At 42.9% G+C, this 22,143-nt stretch overlaps 1 protein-coding gene across 2 annotated transcripts in view; it reads right to left on the bottom strand.

The window, feature by feature from the left end:
- Mogat1 (monoacylglycerol O-acyltransferase 1) overlaps positions 1-22,143 on the bottom strand; it is a 33,891-nt gene that overhangs the window by 4,825 nt on the left and 6,923 nt on the right. For both annotated transcript variants that reach the window (XM_051190185.1, XM_051190184.1), the window contains exons 2-5: positions 15,031-15,209; positions 14,112-14,316; positions 10,198-10,372; positions 8,432-8,631 (exon numbers count right to left, since the gene is read on the bottom strand). In XM_051190185.1, the coding sequence (XP_051046142.1) occupies positions 8,432-8,631; positions 10,198-10,372; positions 14,112-14,316; positions 15,031-15,189 (739 nt within the window). In that variant the 5' untranslated portion in view covers positions 15,190-15,209. The remainder of the gene's footprint in view (positions 1-8,431; positions 8,632-10,197; positions 10,373-14,111; positions 14,317-15,030; positions 15,210-22,143) is intronic.

Below are 22,143 nucleotides of genomic sequence, written 5' to 3'. Positions count from 1 at the left end.
CTTGAAAGGATAATAATCAACTTCATATGGAAAAACAAAAGACCCAGGATAGCCAAAACAACCCTGTACAATAAAGGAACTTCTGGAGGCATCACTATCCCTGATTTCAAGCTCTACTATAGAGCTATAATTCTGAAAACAGCCTGGTATTGGCACAAAAATAATCAGGTAGACCAATGGAATCAGATTGAAAATCCTGATATTAACCCACACACCTATGAACACCTGATTTTTGACAAAACAGCTAAAAGTATACAATGAGAGGAGGAAAGCATCTTCAACAAGTGGTGCTGGCACAACTGGATGATGGTGTAGAAAACTGCAGATAGACCCATGTCTACCGCCACACACAAAACTCAAGTCCAAATGGATCAAAAACCTCAACATCAATCCAGCCACACTGAAACACTGAACCTCTTAGAAGATAAAGTGGGAGGTACCCTTGAACAAATTGGTATAGGAGACCGCTTCCTGAACATAATTCCATTAGCACAGACACTGAGATAGACAATTAATAAATGGGTCCTCCCCAAACTAAGAAGCTTCTGTAAGGCAAAGGACACAGCCTGGGAAAAGATCTTCACCAATCCTATATCTGGCAGAGGGCTGATTTCCAAAATGTACAAAGAAGTCAAGAAACTAGTCACCAAAACAACAAATAACCCTATTTAAAAAGGGGGTACAGAACTGAATAGAGAACTCTCAATAGAGGAAATCAAAAAGGCTGAAAGACACTTAAGAAAGTGCTCAACATCCTTAGCTATCAGGGAAATGCAAATCAAAACAACTCTGAGATACCATCTTACTCCTGCCAGAATGGCTAAAATTAAGAACACCAATGACAACTTATGCTGGAGATGATGTGAAGAAAGGGAACACTCCTACACTGCTGATGGGAGTGCAAACTTGTACAGTCATTTTGGACATCAGTATGGCGGTTCCTCAGGAAAATGGGAATCAGTCTATCATAGGACCCGGCAATCCCACTCTTAGGCATATACCCAAATGATCCACATCCATGCAACAAAGACATCTGTTCAACTATGTTTGTAGCAGCGTTATTTGTAATAGCAAGGACCTGGAAGCAACCTAGATGCCTCTCAACTGAAGAATGGATAAAGAAGATGTAGCACATTTACACAATGGAGTACTACTCTGTGGAAAAATAAAAAAACAATGGAATCTTGAAATTCATAGGCAAATGGATGGAACTTGAAGAAACTATCCTAAATGAGGTAACCCAGTCACAAAAAGAGGAACATGGTATGTACTCACTCATATATAGAATTTAGACATAGAGCAGAGGATCACCAGCCTATAATTCACACTGCCAGAGAAACTAGGACACAAGGAGGATTCTAAGAGATTCATACAAGGTCATTCACAGAAGGGGAAAGGGACAAGATCGCCTGAGCATATTGTGAGTCAGGGGGCAGTAAGTGAAGAGGGAGCTAGGAGAAAGAGAAGGGGAGGAGAGGAAAGCATGTGGGACTATGAAGATTGAGTAAGGGGAGGAATGGACAAGAGAGAGAGAGAGAGAGAGAGAGAGAGAGATACCATAAAAGAGGGAGCCATTATAGGTTTGAAGAGAAAACTGACTCTAGAGAAATATCCAGAGACCTACAAGACTGACCCCAACTAACAATTTGAGCAACAGTGGAAAGGCTACCACTAATGTCCTTCCCTGATAATGAGATTGATAACTAACTTATCCTCCGTCATAGAGCCCTCATCTAGTAGCTGATGGAAACAAAAGCGGACACCCACAGCTAAATACTGAGCCAAACTGGAACCAAATGCAGAGAGGGAGGACAAGACCAGGCTACAGAAACCCACAGAGACAGCTGACCTGAACAAGGAAGAGCCAATGGGCCCCCAGACTGATAGCTGGGAAACCAGCATTGGACCAGCTCAGACCCCCTGAACATGGGTCTAGTTAGAAGGCCTAGGCAGTCTAAGGGACCTCTGACAGTGGAACCAGGACGTATCCCTGGTGCACAAAAGGACTTTGGGAGCACACTTCCCATGGAGGGATACTCCCTTAACCTAGAGGCAGGGAGGAGGACCTAGTCCCTACTCCAAATGACCTGACAGATTTAGATGACCCCCTCCTGGAAGGCATCACCCTACATGTGGAGTGTGGGGGCTGTTGGGGGGTATGGGAGGGTGGGAGAGAGGTAGGGAGGGAGGGAGAGGGAACTGGGATCGATATGTAAAATAAGAAAAAAAAAAAAAAAAGAGTACTCTCCCAGAGGACCCAAGTTCAATTCCCAGCACACATATCAGGCAGCTAGTTCATAACTACTTGTAACTCCAGCTCCAGGGTAACCAATGCCTTTAGTATAGGAGGGCAGTGAACTCACAGACAAATCCACACACATCTATACAGAGTTAAATACAAAAATAAGTCTTTTTAAAAATTGGTGTTTGAGTTGCTGACTTGAGTTTAATAAAATCATTCAATGACTTCTGAATTTGGATAAGGATAGGGTTTCTGACAATTTGTGAAAATCAGCATTACATATTTATGTGGGAAGCATTTGGCACTGATAAATACAAAATTAAGTATCAACCAACTCGGGAAAATGTTGAAGATGCTCACCCTCTAGTATCAAATGCTCAGCCAAGATTTAATTCTTTTGAAAATGTTTGTGATGATGATGATGATGATGATGATGATGATGATGATGATGATGTGTATGTATGTCGTGTCTGCATTTATGTCTATGTACCACATGTGCATCCTCGGAGGACAGAAAACAGTGGAACTGGGGTGGGTACTCCAGTGTGGATTCGCAGATAACTGCCCAGCTGGGGTCTGGTTTTAAAGTGACAGTGATTGTGTTTTTCTGAAGATGTTTATTTCTGTCTTTAAATATCTTAACTCCTCCACTTTACCTTCCCCCACTCCCCCTCCTTGTAATTATTATTGATTCAAGGGCATTTCTTCACTGCTGTCACGGGAGGAACGCAAGGTGAATTGGCACCTCGACCTCCCAAAGTTATGTTTGTGTGTTTAAAATGTGACTTTGAGTTCTTCTTTGTGGGAACTAAGAATATGATGTACATGATTCTTTCCAGAATTGTCCAGCAGCTGTAATGAGTCAGTGGCACTTCCTGAATAGTTGATTGGATGTCCTCTGACATTTCTCAAGATGGGTGGCTATTGTGTAGCTTCCCTGCCCCAGAGTGTCTGTAGTCATTTCTCCTCGAGGGGAATGTTTTATAAAAACCAGCTGAAAACTGGGAGCACTGGTCCTTGTTATCTGTGTCCCTGGGAAACACGAAACACAAGTAGTTCTACTTGTTAGGGATTAGCTGATTCTTTCAGAAGCCTGAGGAAGTGATGGGGACTATGAGAAATCTGGTCTCTTTAAAAGTGCCCTTCATGTCATTTCCTGTTCTGGGGCTGCCAGAGGGGCCACTGGCTTTGGGAGAGATTGTATGGATGCCAGTGGATCAGAATGAAATGGTCAGTTTGTGTAGATGCATTTGCCTGCTGTATTATGTATGAAACTTACTGTAACTGTACAGTTCACATTTCTATTATAAAACATTAAAACATTTTCCAAGAAAAAGAAGAGGAGGAGGAGGAGCTCCGTGAGCCAGTACAGACAGCAGCAGGAGGCACTGGAAATTAATGCCATTTTTTTTCTTATGGAAGTAAAGAATATATCTCCCAAAATAAAAGCATTATCTTTAATCCGTTTGTCTGTAGCTAGAAAGATTCCATTGAGTTTAGAACCCGCATGGGTTAGTTTGCTTTTAGACACATTCTCTCTGTGTAGTCAAGCTGGCCTCGAACTCACTAAGTAGCCTAGGCTGGCCTCAAACAGCCTCAGCCTCTCAAGCACTAGGATTACAAACCTATGCCATCACATCAGGCAAAACTCTCCTAGTCTGGTCTCAAGTAGAAAGATCCCCAGAAAGAACAGGTGAGCTTATGTGAGCAGGTGGGGTTGTGGAGAAACTTGGGAGCTGGAAGAACTGAGTTCAGATCCAGTCTCTGATGGATGTTCAAAGGATGGCCAGTGTATGTACACGCATGCATATGTTTACTCTGTGTGCATGGAGGTACACATGCTGTCACTTATGAACCTTCACTGAGCAGTTAGCATATTGTACTAGGCACTGAAGTGCACAAAGTATGCAGTGTGCTATGTCACTTTGGTATGGGAATTATTTTGAGCTGGCTCTGAAAACAATACAGATGGTACTTCTGTGAAGGGAGAAGAGCATTATGCGCCTCCGTTTGCTTCCTGAGAGAAGGAGCTAAAGCTCCCTTGAAAGTGATGCTCTCCTCAGACCAGGAAGAAACAGTCTTTTCAGCAGACAGGGGAAGTTACCCAAGAGAGGCCCTTGTAACAAGAACTCTTTCCTGTCTTTTTTTTTTTTTTTTTTTTTTTTTTTTGAGTCAGGATTTCTCTGTAGCTTTGGAGCCTGTCCTGTAACTCGCTCTGTAGACCAGGCTGGCTTCGAACTCACAGAGATCCACCTGCCTCTGTCTCCGGAGTGCTGGGACTAAAGGTGTGTGCCACCAATGCCGGGGCCTTTCTTGACTTTAGTCTCTGCCTGTCTTTAGTACATTTTAGCTACTTTTCCATAGCTACCTACCCACAGAAGTGTCCCCTATCTACTTCGGAGAGCCCTCCTCTTCCGTGGGGCTCCTTCATACGTGGGAGATTGAATACTTTTCTCTGTTGCTCTTGCTCATGCCAGTGAAAGCTTGGGCCCTGCTGGAAATGCTAAAACCTCAGAGGGAGAGTTTTACTGCCTCTGTATTCATCCCTAGGACATCATTCACTCTTTTAATTTCTCCTGTTTTTCAAATAAAACAAATTGCATTCCCTTCCTTCCCTTCAGTTTCAGAGATCCCTTAGCCCGTGTTTCCCCCACCAGTATATGGTGGATTAGAATTATAAAGAAACCTGTTTCCATATCTTTTTTATTTAAAATCTCAAGGCTACCATAAGCACTTACATCCCCTCAGCTACGTCCAACCATTCCTGTGTGCTTTGTATGCATAAACACATCGACATACATAAGGATTATTATCTTTTTAACTTCTTTTGAGACAAGGTCTCATTTAGCTTAGGCTGGCCTTGAACTCATTATGTAGCAGGGAATGGCCATGATTCTAGCTTCCAAGTGCTGGGATTACAACCCTACCCATTTTATGGAGGTAATCAAATCTAGGTTTTGTGCTTTCTAGGCAAGCATTCTATCAACCAAGTTACCCACCTGGTCCCTTATTAGGATTTTTGTTTGTTCGCTCTTTTGTCTGTTTGATTTTGAGGCAGCATCTTGTATGTAGCCCTGGAGAGTTTTAAACTTCAAACAATCTCCCCACCTCTGCCTTCCAAATGCTGGGACTGTAGACATTGCCACAGTGCCAAGCATGCTTTTTAATCTCTAACAGCATCTGGAAGCAGGGCACAGATGGCACTAACTCAGTAACGTGAATCATCCCCGACATCGCCACGAGCACACCCACAGAGAAGTACCATCAATGGACATTTTACACATAATCCACATTCAAACTCTGGCAAAGGCTTCCTTAGCCACATTTGCATCTGCTTCTCCAACCCTTGACAGCTGTGTGTCTGAGTGTCACCTCCTCTCTGTTATCCCGGAAACTGAGGGCTTTTTGTTTTGGTTATGAACCGTTTGTTTACTTCCTCACACTTTGATTCCCGTTAACACTTTGGCAGGAATCCCACCCTGCTCAAGGAAAGCTCTAAACTCCCAGCAAGCCGGTCAGGAAGGCTCCGCCCTGTGCATCTGCCCCCCCCCCCCCCCCCCCCCGACTCCCAGCACCAGGGTGGCACAGCTCTGCACACGTCTTGACATGTGATCCCTGGAGAAGCCCAAGAGAAGATAGGCCAGTTACACGTACCTTCTCTTTTAGAATTGGAAAACCTAAGCCTCGAGAAAAGCAAACACTCACAGTAACTCAGAGTCAGACTTCAAGCCTCACCCCTCCCTCAGCCCATCCGAATGATGAGGGTTCTTAATCAGTGTCAATCTGTGTACAGCCAGGCTGTGTTAGCCACAGGTCATTATGGCATGCCTGCCAAGAACCAGCTCATCCCTCCCTCCCTCCCTCCTTCCATCCCTCCCTCCCTTCCTTTCTCCTTTGTTTCTTCTTCCTTCCCTCCCTCTTTCTTGTCCTTCCTTCTTGCAGTACTGGGAACTGAATCTGTCTTTCACATGCTAGATGAGTCCTCTACCACTAAGCTATGTAGAATCTAACTAATCATGTAGCTTATGTTCAGGCTGGCCTTGAACTCACTCTGCAGCCCAGACCAGCTTTGAACTTGTGATCTTCCTGCCTCAGCTACCTACTAATTGGGGTTACAGGCCTATGCTTAGTCTGGTTCCCACAAGTTGGGCTGTTTGGAATCTTTGACTCCCCCTCTGTTGTGCTAAGATTATGGGCCTTTATGAAATGTTCATGTTATTATTATTATTGCTTTTTTGTTTTGTTTTGTTTTGTTTTTTGAGATAGGGTTTCTCTGTGGCTTTGGAACTTGTCCTGGGTCTAGCTGTTGTAGACCAGGCTTGTCTCGAATTCACAGAGATCTACTTGCCACGGCCTTCCCAGTGCTGGGATCAAAGGTGTGTGCCACCACTGCCCAGCAAAATGTTCATATTGTTGACTTTATTTAAAGGTTTCAAAAAACAAGAGGCTGCTGGAGATACTGTGGACTCAGAACCATGGGAAGTAAGCAGAGGGATGAGCCAAGGGGATATGTCCCCTTATTCTGAGCCTTCCAAAGAAGCGCCTTGTATGAGTGAAAACATCTTGACAGCTAGCTCCCATTCAGCAGCTCACATTTGACTCTGGTTTTGTCAGGAAAAGCAGAATCTAATTACATCAGATACCAGAGCCCCTCTACTTAAAAGAAAAAGTTAATGCAACGAGATAATAACAACAGTCCTTTAACTCAATCGAATGCCCTTTATTTTCAGTATTTACAATTTTATGTGAGCATATGCACTACATCTAATTAAACTTATTCCCCAACTCATAACTTGTATCTCTCCCTCAAATCGACTGCATAACATAAGGAAACAAAAGTAACTCATATGATGCCAACGAAATGAGCCAGTTGATCATGAAAGTACAGTTGTACTCTGAAACGCTGCTGTATTCCGTCTGAGTTAAATATGGCAGCTAAAAATAGCACCATGTGACCACATCTGAACTGAAGCTCAAATAAACTGACAGCAGAAAATGCTGTGTGTATACTCCTAGCAGAAGGGGTTCCTGTGGAGGCAGGAACATTAGAAGTTTAAGATCACACGTGGCTACATAGTGAGTTTTAGGCTAGCCTGGGCTACATGAGATTCTGTTATGAAAAAGAGAAGGGAGGAGAGGAAAGAGGAGAAGAAGGCATAAAGGATATTTTCTAGGGAAACTAATCTTTAAAAAAAAGTCACTGTATTCAGATTTTCGTTACTAATTATTGTAGTAAAAATATTATTTCCATTTAATATAAAATGCAAAGTTATGGTTAACTCCTCATGGTTCAGGACTTTTTCATTCTCAACTTCTCTATCTCTTCCAAGCCTCAGAAGGAAATTATTTCACTTCTGCCACTTACTTATTTGTTTATCTTTTGAGACAGCTTTGGGTGTTGCTCAGGCTGGCCTCGACCCTAGATCTCTCCTGCCTCAGTATCCTATGCAGGGTGATACTACATGAACAGCACAAGCTGGGCTCTGCTCCCTTCTTTTTAATTTCTTCTCCCCATCTCTAGTCATTCAAACACGCACCTTTTATAAATAAAATCACTTGATACAGAACATAAATAAGATCGGTTGGGGCACAAAGCATGCTTTTAGTAAGAAACTGATATTGGGGAGTGTGTGATGTTAGCCTCTGAGGTGGTTTGTCTATCAGTCAACCATTGTGCTATAGGCAAAAACAGAGAAACAGGTCCACTAAGGAGCACTAGAGACTTCATGTCTAAATTTGGATTCGAGTTCAACAGTGGAATTTCGCAAGGCAACCAACTCCACACAAATGTGAAATAGAGATAGTTCATTAGATGTGCATACCAGGGTTGAAGTTCAGTTAAGGTCTAAGAGTGGTTCTCAACCCACCACCCCTTTTGGGAGGCCGAAAGATCCTTTCACAGGGGTCACCTCAGGCCATTGGAAAGCACAGATATTTGCATTATGGTTCATAAACAGTAGTAAAATTAGTTATGAAGTGAAGCAGCAAGCAAAATAAACTTAAGGTTAGGGGTCACCACAACATGAAGAACTGTATTAAAGGGTAGCAGCATTAGTAAAGTTGAGAACCACTGGTCTAAGACATTAGGAAGTCCACAATCGAGGCTACTTCTTTTGAACGATTAGCACCTGGACAATCACAGTAAACATTGTATGAGGTAAGATCATTTTATTTATTTCATGTACGTACCAATGGCATGGATCGGTTTCCGATATGGCATTAGACCAAAGCTGTACTGGAAAAGTCCTCTGGCATACAACAGTGGCAAGGCAAGTCCTGTTAATTTCTTCACTCTGTATTGTACAGTTCGAAGCCAGGAGCCTTCAGGGTTGTTGATTTGTTTAAAAAGGTCATTTTCTCCAAACGAAATCACAGGGACCAAACTGGCGCTGAAGAAACAGAAAGGAAGGACATGGGTTTGACAAATAGACACCAAATGTTTCTCAGTTGTTTGTATAATTGTATGCACCAATGTGTCTGCAGGTGCACACACATGTACAGGCTTAGAGGCTGAAAGAAAGTGTCTGGTCCCTCAGAGCTGGGGCCATATGTGTTTGCAGGATGCCTGGTTTGCTAGGTCGGTGCTGAGGCCAAAACTCCAGTCTTCATAATTGCACTATCTAATTGTTGAACCATTGACTCTCTCCAGCCTCAAAGATATGATTTTAAATAATTTACTTTATTTTCAAGAAAACCTCCCAAATTCTAAATGTGCCAATGACACTGAATCTTCATTGTGGACTGAATTTGGAACCACCTAGGAGACACATCTCTGGGTGTGCCTGTAAAGGTGTATTCGGAGATGTTTTAAATGAAGAGGAGAAGATGAACCCTGAGCATGAGTGGTCACATCCCATGGGCCAGGGTCCTGGATTGAACAAAGAGGGAGGAAAAAGAAGGTGAGCCGAGAAAGTGGGCTCTCTGCCTATAGTCTGTGGGTGCAACATGACCCGTGGCTTCCTGCTCCCCAAATGCCTTCCCCATGAAGATGGACTATATCCCCTGAGACAGGGAGCCCAAATAACCCTTCCTTCTTCAAACTGATTTAAATTTATTTTGTTTTGTGTTCATTGGTATTTTGCCTGCATGTATTGTCCGTGTGAGGTTGTCAGTAGCCCTAAAACTGGAGTTACAGATACAGCTGCCATGTGGGTGTTGGGAATTGAAGCCGTGTCCTCTGGAAGAGCTCTTAACTGCTGAGCCATCTCTCCAGCCCCCTTTAATTGCATTAGTCAGGTATTTTTCAGCAATGGGAAAATTAACTCCTTCAGTGTCCAACCCTTCCCATGTTGTATCCTATCCACATTCGGAAGGCAGCTATGTTCACCACTATGCCACCAATGCACTATCCACAGCGGAGACACTAAAGCTGTACAAACCTCAAGACACTTCACGCTGTATTGAAATCTTCAGGAAGTGCATCAACAAGCTAGCTATGGCCAGAATTCTATTCTGTAGAAGGTCAAGTTTGGGGTAGGCTTTTCTTTTCATTGGCTTCTATTCATTTTGTTGTAAATTTACACTGAGTATGTACAATTTTAGGTCTACTGGGTTTTTTTTTGTTTGTTTGTTTTTGTTTTTTAACTGCTGCATGCTGGGACGTTGCAGCTGCCTTGGCTGAAAATCCATCCTCCATTCCCAAGAACCTGTACGCCTGACTTCATTGGAACATTGACTTGGAGAATGTTCTTTAAGGACTAGAACAATTATTATTATTCTCTGTGCTTATTTAATGTCTTATCCTTTTAAAACATACTTACCCTAAACAAATAGCCACTTAACTAGGCTAGGCATGGTGGCTCATACCTGTAATCCCAGGAGTTGGCAGGATTAGCAGTGAGATCACCACAAGTTTGAGGCCAGCTTGAGCTACATGGTAAGCTCCAGGCCAGCATAAGCTACATAAAAAGACCCTGTCTCCAACAAAACTGGGGTGTGGGGGGGAGGCCACTTACCCATGGGTCAAGGCAATCTTCACAAATCCTTTGCGCTGGCTGATAAAGAGGTTATATTTTCCTGGGTGGGCCTCCAGTGACTCCTTTGCACCCCCAACGACAATGACAGAAATGTTCCCACCTCTGGCCTCGCTCAACACATGGGATATGCTCTTCTTAGAAACAGAAACTGGCCCTTAGTCAAGCAAATGGAAAGTATAACTAGCCATTCCTTCTGAAGGATTGATTTTTTTAAAAAATAATATTCTATAGCAATAGTGATGATTTTATTATGATTCCCTGCTATCAGAGAAATATAAGGTTCTGAATGATTCAGTTTCCTTTGTCTCTGTTGCTGGCCCTCAACTCACTAGCCTAAGCTCAAATCAAACTCATGGCAATCATTCCACCTCAGCCTCCATCCAATGTGTTGGGGTAACATCTGGATTTGACTGGCCCTTGAGAGAAAAGGCAGGCCCTGACGGGTGAGAGGATGAGAGAATGTGACCTTGGGTGGATGCATCTGAACTTTCCCTGAGTTCAAGACCTGTCATTTAGCTCAGAGCAACCTGAGTGAGACATGGGGCATCTCTTCTCTTGCAAAGATAGCCCCCTGGGTCTTGGCACATGACCCTTCTAGCTCTCTTCTCGCATGCCTTGCTAGGCTCCATTTCCAGCCCATTCTGTAAGCTCCTATTTCTGAGAGTCCCTTCATTATTTCTATTGCCTTCTAACCTCATCTACACCCATGGACTCAACTGCCACATATGTGAGCTGAATTCTGTGAAACCCATCTCCTGGAGTATATTCCTCAGCTCCCAGGGCCACATCACCAATGACCAAATAGAAATCTCCACTTTGACAGCTCAAAGACGCCTCAAGTTCATGTCTCCAAATCCAGTGTATCAAGTTATTCCTCAGAGCAGGTACCTCTTCTAACATTAACGATCAAGACAAAAGATTCCATTAGCCATCTAGTCATCCACGTTGAAATATCAGTCTGTTGTGTAAATTCCCTTCTGCCAGCCACCACTTGACTGGTGACTCATTCAGTCCAAAGCATTTATTGGACATCTGCTAATAATATCAGACACTGATAATAGTGATAACCACACACGCAGCTGCTGCCTACTCGAAGACGAATCTAACATGAAGTCTTGGTACACTCTCAAACATTGTCCCATTCTGGATTTCTACCATCAGAACACTGTGTAAAGGGAGCTTTCTCTGCCTTCCCCGTCCCGCAGCTGCATCTAAATAATCACTCAGATGCTTAATATTAATTACGAACTGTTCGGCCTATGGTTCCGGCTTATTAATAACTAGCTCTTACATTCTAATTAATCCATTTCTATTTATGTATTGCACATGGCTGTGGCTCTTACTGGTCTGCTGGCATTCTGTTTCTTGGGTGGCTGGCTTGCGTCTCCCTCAACTCTCTGCCCTTCTTTTTCCCGCCTAGCTATGCTCTGCCTTGCTATAGGCCAAAGCAGCTTTGCTTATCAACCAGTGAGAACAGCATATATATATTCACAGCACACAGAAGGGTTATCCCACAGCAGCACTGTGCCGGCATAGCCCTCGTTGGATCTCCCCGAACTCTACCATAGGCCTGTCAGATTCTACCCATCTCTATCACAAAACAAACAGATAGCTTTTTTTGCTCAAAGCCAGTCACAAGTTCCCTGTGACTGACATGCAGGATAAAATCTAAAGTCTTCTGCACTACGCTACCTGTGCCAGCTTAATAGCCATACAGACCAAATATAAGCCTTGAAACATATACCATTGTGGCTGTCATCTGGTGGTTGCCTACCCTCCAAATTGGGCCAAGAGGAGTGGGTTGCACTTAAGGTTTAAGAGAATCTGTAGCCATAGAAACTTCATATGTGGGAGGTAGGTCATAGGAGGAAACCTTGGACCACCCACTGTTCTCTGGAGACAGTACTGGGAAATGCTGCCGAGAACATATACACAGTAACTGCCTAATTCCTCATTGGTTGTAGATTGAGGTATTCTTATTTATCTTGTAAAGCATGAAGGCTGCAGCAAAAGGAACCATTTTATGATACTATAAACCAATAACAGTCAGTATGATGACACACACCTAGGCAGGTGGCTCTCTGAGACTAGTCGGATCTATACAGCAAGTGCTAGGGCAGTCATGGCTACAGAGAGACTGAGTCTTAAAAGATAAATAACCATGACAATGATGGCACACAGCACACAGATTTAACATCGGTGCCAACTCTAGCAAACAGAAATGGCTGTGGTCACTATATTAAGAAAGACTCTGAGACTGTGTCTGATGTGGTCGTGGAAAGCCAAATGCCTGGCTGTCTCTGTCACACCTGTTCTCAAGTACCCAAATTTCCTGGTGATTATACTTTGAGTCAGAAAAAAGTCAATTTAAAGTTTATTTTTGTGACTTTTGGAAATTAAAGAATCATCTTTAATGTTATTCCTTTTATAAAATTAACCCACAAGAAGAGATCATTTTCTTTGGTCGTTTGGGGTGCTAGTGCACCCTCTAGAGGCCGTATGATAGATCACTCGGCAGTTTGGTGGATATGGCGCCCTCTAGTGTGCCCTGCCGCACTCACTGGACTGAGTTTTGAGACCACAAATAGGCACAGTCCCTGCAGCAAAGCCAGCGCAGATCAGATCCTAGTGCTCTGTATTGTAATGCTTTCCAAACAGATACATAACGACAGAAGGGACTATGTAGGAAACCATGTCAATCTGGAAGGCAATAGAAAAATCTTTCCCTAACTAGGTCACTAAGATACTGAAGTTATAATTTTTCTAAAACGTCTACTCATTTTTTTTTTTTTTCTTTATCCTCAGGAGCTGCAAAGGTGATTATACCCACCCTACATAATGTTGACAGCTGTAAAATACTCTGTAAGCTACTGAAGCACACAGTCAAAAAGCTGATTTGTCTGGAAAAGCAACTAGAGTCTCTTGAGTTGAAATGAAGGCTGTTGGCCTGAACTTAGGCTTCTTTGTGTTTATACAGCATCTCTGAAGCATTTCAGACTGGATCTTCTCTCAGAATCAGTGATTAAAGAGTATTGCATGGACTCACAGGAACAGTGCATGCAGCTACAACCTCAGCATTTGAGGGTTAGCAGCAGTACTGTCAGGAATTCAGGGCCTGAAGGCCAGTCTGGACTATAGAGTGAGGCTCTGTCTCAAAAAATGGCAAACCATAACCAAAACAAACCAAATCAAGTAGCAGAATTACAGAGGGGTGATTTTTTTCTTTTTTCTTTTCTTCTTTCTCTTCTTCTTCCCTCCCTTTCTCCCTCCCTCCCTTACCCTTCCTTCCCTTCTTCCCTTCCCTCCTCTTCCCTTTCTTTTCTTTCATTACAGATCTGAAGATAGAACCAGGCCATGTTCATGCTAGATAAACACAGTACCACTGACAACATCCACAGCCCCCAGGAGGTACACATAACCTAGGAGGACAAAGCCAGCACACTGAGTAGTTTATGGCACTATCCTCACTGTAAGGCCCAATGGAGGACACTTTTCAGTTCTAACATCCATAAAAGTATGCAAAGTGCCTCTCCAAAATACATTTCTCACTTATTTGATCCAGGACTATTTTTCCACATTTCAATAGACTAACTGCATTCACCAATTTATTGTTCCACTGGGTTAGTGTTTTGTTGAAAATTCCTGTTTCTATCCAAAACAAAATGCCTGGGATGGAAATAAGAAGAGAAGGCAGGAGTGGGTATGAGAAACGCCACGGAGCACAGGAAGTGTAAAATCAAGCGGGTGTTATGTGTGCTGCGGTCACCCCTGAGCACTGTAGGAACAGTGGCTGTATCAGTGAATGCTGCGGGGACAGTGGCTGTGTCACTGAATGCTGCGGGAGCAGTGGCTATGTCACTGAGCACTGTAGGGACAGTGGTTCTATCACTTACCCAAGCTCATCAGATATTCTCGGAAAAACGGGCACCGGAACCAGCATGAGGTCACGTGGAGATATGCCGTAAAACCGGGAAACAATTTCTTGAAGTCTGAGTAATTTGTGCAAAAATTTCCAAAGGCTCCAGGCACAAGTATTCCATGAGGGTGAAACCCGAATATATAATTGTGACCTGGATCCAACTCCTGGGTTTTGATGAGCTACAGCACGTTCACATTGAGATAAGGAAATGGGAACTTGCCCTCATTAGTGGGAAGCGGAAGGGTTCCCCTCTACCCCTTATGGCAGCAGGAAACGAGAACATGATTCATCCTACTCCCCTGGGTTAGAGCTGCTTTGACATTTCTAAACCATCCACTGAACCCGGGTCCCATACACAGCCTCCCAGACTTGGTCAACCTGGCTTAAGACTCATTTATTGATTTGGACCAAAGTGTAAGCTTTCTCTGGGATGATTTGAATCTGCCTGTAAATCACCACAAAACAAGGATAACTTAATCTCCCGTGCAACAGTGGGGGGGTCCGGGCCTCTTGAGAGGAGGTTAGATCATGAGAGTAGAAGAGAGCAGAAAGACTAACACCCTTACTGCTGGTGTGGATGGGTTCTTCCTAAAAGAACAAGCTGGCCCCCTTTTACTATGCCTTTTGTATCTTCCCTGAGATCATGGGGCAATATGATACTGCTTAACTATTGGAACCTTAATATTGGAGCCCCCTCCCCGCCCCCCAATTTCAGAACTATGAAAAATAAATTTTCTTTATATGGATCTGAAGAGTCAGTATTCATTATAAGAACATAAAATGGACTGAGGCACACCCTGTCTGGAAAGGAGTAAGGTAGAGGTACACAAGATGAAATCACACCCCCCACTGTCCTCCCAACTCACAATACTTTAGAGCAGAGCTCTACTCACATGAATTGGGAAATAGTCCTTAAAATACCTCCACACAGTCCAGCTTTTGACCCAGTCGGATCTCCTGCCTCCTTTCTCTGGGGTTTGCCAGTCAAAGTAGAGCCAGATTAGATATGGGATGTAAAGGAACCAGTAGTTGTATATGATCAACATCGCCATGATCCCAACGCACACCTGTGCTGTAAGAGAGGGGAAAAAGCCAGGTGGAATCGGTCCATCAGTCACTGCTCCCTGGTCATGGAAAGTAGAAAATTCGCTACTGTCAGAAATCTTATCTTCCTATTTTGACTGACCATCACAGTTCATGTACCCATGAAGAGGGCATGTGTTGTCACAGCCTCCATTTTCAAGAACTCTACTGTCAGAAACAGAAATAGTGTTGTATTAGTTACTTTTCTACTGCTGTGACAAAATGTTATGACCAAGTCAACTTATAAAAGAAAGTGTTTTATTTGGGTCTTATTGTTTCAGGCTGTCATTGGGGAGCAAAGGCATGGAGGCAAGGACAGCTGAGAGCCTGCATCTCCAAGTAGGAGGCAGAGAGAGTTCACTGGGAATAGCACTTGGCTTTGAGAGCCTCAAAATTTGCTGGCAGTGACACACCTCCTCCAACAAGGCCACACCTCTAGTCCTTCCCAAACAGTTCTACTAAGGGCCAAGTATTTAAACAAATAAGTCCATGGGGGCCATTCTCATCCATCACACCACAGCATAACGGGAGCATTTCAGGTTCTAGTGCCTATAACCATTTGCAATGTTTAATGAGTCATTCCAATCTTTTGTGTACTTAACAATAATGCTTAAAAAAAATAGGGGTGGCAGAGAAAACTTGAATATTGACAACAAAGAAGATACCTTTATAATAACCCATTATGTTTAAGGTATACTTTTGGTTTTTGAGGCAGGGTCTCTGGTTGGTATGCAACTTACTATGCAGACCATGCTGGTCTCAAACGTACAGAGCTCTGCCTGCCTCTGCCTCCTATGTGTTAGGATTAAAAAGTTTGTGCCACCATACTTGGCAAAGAATACAGTTTTACATGTTTGACTTACACATAGACTAATACATGTATAAGCCAGGTGTGGCTATTTGAACCTGGGAGATTGAGATAAGAGTACTGAATTCCAGGGCAACCGAGACCACATAGTGAACCCCTGTTTTGAAATGAATAATAAGAAGAAATATGTCAAGAAGAGAGAGGAGGGCAGAATAAAATCTTAGAGCCTAGTAGATGATGAGTGTTCACAAGTGCAGGTCACTTTAGGGAGTGATGCTTCAGCTTTCTCTAATGCGGTGAGGCCTCCAACTAGAGTGCTCTCCAGACCCCAAACTCCCATCTCCTCCTTTTCAACCTTGTTTTAAAAAAAGTCCTGTACCAAGGATAGATACATCAAGGCATCTCGGTGATGGCCACTGCATCTAATCCTGGGACGATACAGCTCTCTCTTCTCCATGACTCAGTGTGATTGCCTGAAGCCACTGGCCATGCTGGTCAAGGGTAATGTGCTTTAACTAAGGTTTACGTCTCTGTGCTAAAAATTCAGCTAATAAATTGGGCACAGTAAGAGACTAACAAAGATCACTATCAATGAAACAGAACAATTAAAGCAATACACAAAATATTAAAGATTATTCAATAATTAATAATTCTTTATTCACTATTAAACCTTTCTGGAGTGTTTTCAGATCTTGGCTGATACTAGATAATAAAACCAGGAGAAGTGAAAACTACATATAAACACATAGATTAGAAGGGACTATTATATACTATACATAAACACCCCAAACTAGAGTTTTATTTCTATTTACACACACACACACACACACACACACACACACACACACACACACACTTGCTTTTCTCACTGTGGCTCTAACCAAAATGCACATATGAATGTAGCTGAGGACTAGCTTGTTACTTGTCTCCAATGTCAACAATGTTAAATGTTAACAGACTATAAAGGTTGTGGATGCCTGCACCCTCTTTCCTTTGCGGGCTGTCTCACTGCTTTGTAGAACTACCAAGAGCGCGTCCAGAAGCAAGGCAGAGAGGCTGCCCTTTGCTCCCATTCCTAGCAGAGCCGTTCCCTCTTATCTTCTTCTATCTACCCAGGTTGGAGTACTGAAAATTCACCACCTTTGATGAATTTTCTGTTTACTTCAGTAAGCTGTGTGAAAGATTTGCAAGGCATGTAAACACACCTCATTCTGTATTCAGAGTTCTATCTAGTGGGTAAGCTGAGATGAAGCAGGAAAGGAAGGAGCAGGCATTGGGCAGCAATCAACTCCTGCCATTTTATATAAGGAAACTCATCTATTCCCCCTTACAACCTTCAAGGTTCACACCACTGCTCATAGTCTACAGTTGTGAATCAGATGCCCTTGGAATCGGAATGTCCAAAGGATTTGGCCTGGGATCTGTCTAATGCTTAAATCCGAGCACTTAAAGCAACAACAACAACACCAAACCAAACCAATCAAAAGCACAAAACACCCAAACCACTATCTCCCTATAATTTAGCTTAGACACATTTATTGTGAGTTCATATGTGGGATCATAGCGTTAAGAATCAGGCACGTAGAAACTTGTTTGTTTCCACAAAGATGGAAAAACTGACTTCAGTAATAAACTGACTTCTATTGCAGGGTGATCCAAAAAGGGGTCTAGAAACAGAACCCCCCACGTTCAAATGAGGAGCACCCCAAACCAGCTGCACAGGCTCCACTTGAATATACACAGCAGTCTCTTTAACATCTACCACACATTTCATATGCATAGCAACAGCGAAGAGTCTGCAATTGGACTTCCTATGGTGGACCTCACCGTTGACCAAGCTGCCTAGCCAGGTGTGGGTTTCTAAACCTCTTGAGTCTCAAATCCTCTGTCTGTGAAGTGGGTCTTCAGGTTAGAATGTGGGATGTCCCCCATAGGTACATGTGTCTGCACACTTGGGCTCCCATGTGGTGCTGCTGCTTTGGAACATCGTAGACTTTTTAGGAGGTGGTCTCTACTCGGAGGAAGTGGGCTAAAGCCCACTCTAGATGAGGTCCAAGCCGTCTCTGCCATCTGTTCCACCAAGATGTAACAAGTCCTAGCCATATGCTCCTGCCATCATGATCAGCCACAGTGCCTGTACCTTCTCAAACTGTGAGCCAAGGTAAATCCTGCCTCCCTTAAGTCACTTCTGTTGGGCACTTTGTCTCAGGGCAGAGTAATTAATACATGGTCTACTGACATGCCAGGCGGTGCTGGCACACACTTTTAATTCCAGCACTTGGGAGGTATAGACAGACAGATCTCTGAGAGTTCGAAGCCAGCCTGGTCTACAGAGTGAATTCTAGGACAGCCAAGGCTACACGAGAGGACTTGTCTGGAAAAAACAAACAAACAAACAAAAAACAGTAAATAAATAAAATACATGAGCTAATGACAACATCTGTTTCCAGAGGCTGCTGAGGGCAAGTACATGGCATAGAATAAGTGACAGACAAATCTGAACCATTATCACAAAATCTTCCTTACCATCTTACTTTGAAGAATGGGTGGGTGGGTGGAAACAATAAGCAGAGAGTATCAGCCTTATTCCTGGTGATGTATGCATGTGTGCATGTGTATATAGATCTGTGTGCCTGTGCACACACAAAGGCTGGAGGAGGGTGTCAGGTGTCCTTTTCACCTCATTCCTTTGAGGCAGGGTCTCTTTCTGAACCTGAATCTCTAGCTGGTCACTAAGATGGCATCCAGAAAGCTCTAGGGAACCTCCTTATCCGCTCATTACTGCTCTTGGGGTTACAGGTGTGCACAGACTGCTGTTATACAGGTAATAAGCATGCTTTGTCCAGCAAGCCATCATGTCTTCATGGGGACATGGAAGATCACATGTTATAAATTTCAAGAATTAGAATACTCTTATGCCAGCTGTTAGGTATTATGAGTCTGGTATTTTAACTTCTTCACAAACATTATATTTAATGAAGTTATTGCAATGACTGTCAGCACTAATAAATTTTCTCTATAAATGTGTATCAGCGTATTTCCCTACATTTTTACTTATTTCACGGGGCAAAAAGTAGCAACTAGTTCACCGTGCACACCTTAGTCACATGACCTGCTCTGATGCTTTGCTGTCCAGAGTCTGTGTCTCAGTTAAAGCCAATGCCTCACACTGCTTGTACCCTTCATAGTTTATATCAGAAATAGATCACAGCAGTTTTAAAATAGTCTACCTGTAACTGGCTTGAGAGTAGAAAACATTATACAAACTACATGACTAGGTAGCATCCATCTTGCTTTTATCTCCCTAAGCAATCCAGAGTAACTTGATTCTCCTAAACTGGAAGTCAAAAAGGAGATGAACACAAATGTTTACTTCAACAGCTTTTAAAACAGATAGATGCCTTTGACCTGTAAAAATTCACTGACTTGTATGAATCGATGGCTTGACTTTTACTTTTTATTTATGTACTTTTTTTTGATACAAGTTCTCACTCCACAGTTTTGGTTGTCCTGGAACTCAGTATGTGGAGCAGGCTGGCTTTCAAACTCAAAGGAAGAGATTCACCTGCCTCTGCCTCAAGTGCTACAGTTGAAGGTTGTGAGCCACCATGGCCCACTATGTCCTGACTTTTAATGATTGATCTAAGTGTATTTGGAATTAAAAGTCACAAGTCAATCACCATATACTACTTAACTCCCGTAGATTTTACATTTGCTTTATTGTTTAAAGGTACTGTGTCTCGAGCCAATATTGGTTTGAAGATAAAGTTGAACACAAAGAAAGGTCGAGGGAACTACAAGACTGCTCCCAACTAACAATCTCAGCTTCCGTGGAAAGGCTATCATAAATGCCCTTCCCGGAGAGTGAGATCAACAACTAACTTCTCCATGGAGTCCTCAACTAATGCCTGTTGAAAACAGGAGCAAACACCCATACATAAACACTGAGTCAAACTAGAACCCAGAAGCAGATGGAGAGGACAAGACCATGCGGTAGAAGTACATAGAGACAGCTTACCTGAACAAGGAGGAGCTAAGGGCCACTAGACTGATAGCTGGGAAGCCAACAGGGGTCTGACTCGGACTCCCCTGAATATGGGTCTCAGCCAGAAGGTCTGAGCAGTCTAAGAGACCTCAGACAGTGGAGCCAGGATGTATCCCTGGTGCACAAAAGGACTTTGCAAACATATCCCCCATGGAGGGATAACTGCCTTATTCTAGAGATAGGAGAGAAGCCCTAGTCCCTACTTCACAGGACCTGTCAGATCTACATGACCCCAACTGGATGGCATTCCCCTACATATTGTATTGTGGTGGGGGGTTGGGAGGGGAGGGTGTTTAGAGTGCATGGGAGAGGGTAGAGAGGGCAAAAGGGAGGGAAGGAGGGAGGGAGGGCTTGGGGGGAGGGAGGGAGGGAGGGAGAAGGAACTGGGATCGACATGTAAAATAAAAAAAAAAAAAAAAAAAAAAAAAAACGCTTTGACTCCAAAATTTAAGTTGAAGAACAAGTTACTGGGGAAAAGTATTTCTATTTTTGTTTCCACAGAAAATGAAAAGATGTGGATTCCTTCCAGACTAATGTGGTTTGATCACACCAGACCGCCTGAAACAGAGTACAAGCTGATCCTACATTCCAAACAGCTGGACAAAACAGCCCTACAGACTACAGCTAGGATATCTGAATCTTCTTCGAATCCCCCAAGACAGCGCCCCTTACCAGCAGGAAGTAGTTTGGAAAGAACGATGCCCAAATTCCCAAATATTGTGTATAAATGTTTGTTTTCATTTAATTGGACTTTGTTATATAAAATTAAATAAAAAATACTCTATATGCATAAAAAAAGGTACTGTGTCTCATTCAATATTTTTATTGAGATGAAATTAATCTATGTAAAGAAATCAATCCAGTTGCATCTAATGCATTTGTGCTTTGTGACTGCTGCAAGCAGAGTGTTCTTTATGAGAAATGCCTGGCGCAAAAATTGTTTAAAACTTTGGATTTTGTCACACACAAATATCTGCTTATATATAATGACGTACCTTGGGGATGGGACAGATGTATATATGTTTTTTTTTTTAACCTTCCTCAAACATACTGTGAAGCACGTGGTGTGCTCACACTTTGTCTGCAACAATCTCACAAGGCCACTGTGGGCTTCCCACGTGTGTTATCCTGTCAGTGCTCGGGTTGTTTGCTTGGTTTTGTTTTATTCTGGAGGATTTGGGGTTTTGGATTAGCAAATTGGGGATATTGAACCTGCTCCTTTGAATAGTTCCCAAACTTCTCCGTTACTTCAGAATAAGGCTTTGTGCCCATTAAGTATCCCCCCCTCCCCTTTTTCCTTCCCTCAACCCAAATCTGCACTGTGCTTCTTCAGGTTTACCTACTCTGGATATCCTAAAAATAAAAGGGGGGGGGGGACAGCACAATACATGGAGTTTTTAGACTTTAACTTCACAGAAGGCTCATAAACCCAACTCAAGCATGCAGTTGTCTGAGGGCAGAAAAACACGATTCTGCACCCAGGAGCTGATAACAACTGAAAAAATAACCGCAGCTTTTTGTTGTGACATCGAGGTGGCAAAGGCTTCAGGTTTTAAATACCCATAAGCATTAATTGCCCATTTATGAGTCAAGGGATCCAGAAACGAATTGACAGCTTTTGAGATGCTAAACTGCAATTTTCTATAACACCAATTTTCTAGATGGGGCTATGGCTACATTTGACAGAGTATAATTACCCAAATTCACGCAGCAGTATATTTAAAAACCTGTGTCTTCCATTGTAGGTAAGACACACCTCACTTTAGAAATAAAGCCAGGTGTAGTGACACACGCCTTTAATTCCAGTACTTACTTGGGAGGCAAAGGCAGGCAGAGAACCTCTGAGTTTGAGGCTACAGAGAGTTAGAGAGTTCTAGGATGGCCAGAGCTACACAAAGAAACCTTGTCTTGAAAAAAAAAAAAAAAAAAAAAAAAAAAAAAAAAAAACCAGAATGAAAGGAAGGAAAGAAAAAGAAAGTAAAAGAAAGTAGCAGAAGGGAAATAAAGTTGGCAAAGTTGTCTGTCACAAGTGAGAAAGAATCCGAGCCATGGTAGGTGAATGCCCTGTCT

This window comes from Phodopus roborovskii, unplaced genomic scaffold (genome assembly GCF_943737965.1).
Source record: "Phodopus roborovskii unplaced genomic scaffold, PHOROB, whole genome shotgun sequence".
NCBI lineage: Eukaryota > Metazoa > Chordata > Mammalia > Rodentia > Cricetidae > Phodopus > Phodopus roborovskii.
Note: the sequence above shows the minus strand (reverse complement) of the source record. Positions and strands in the feature narration are given on the sequence as shown.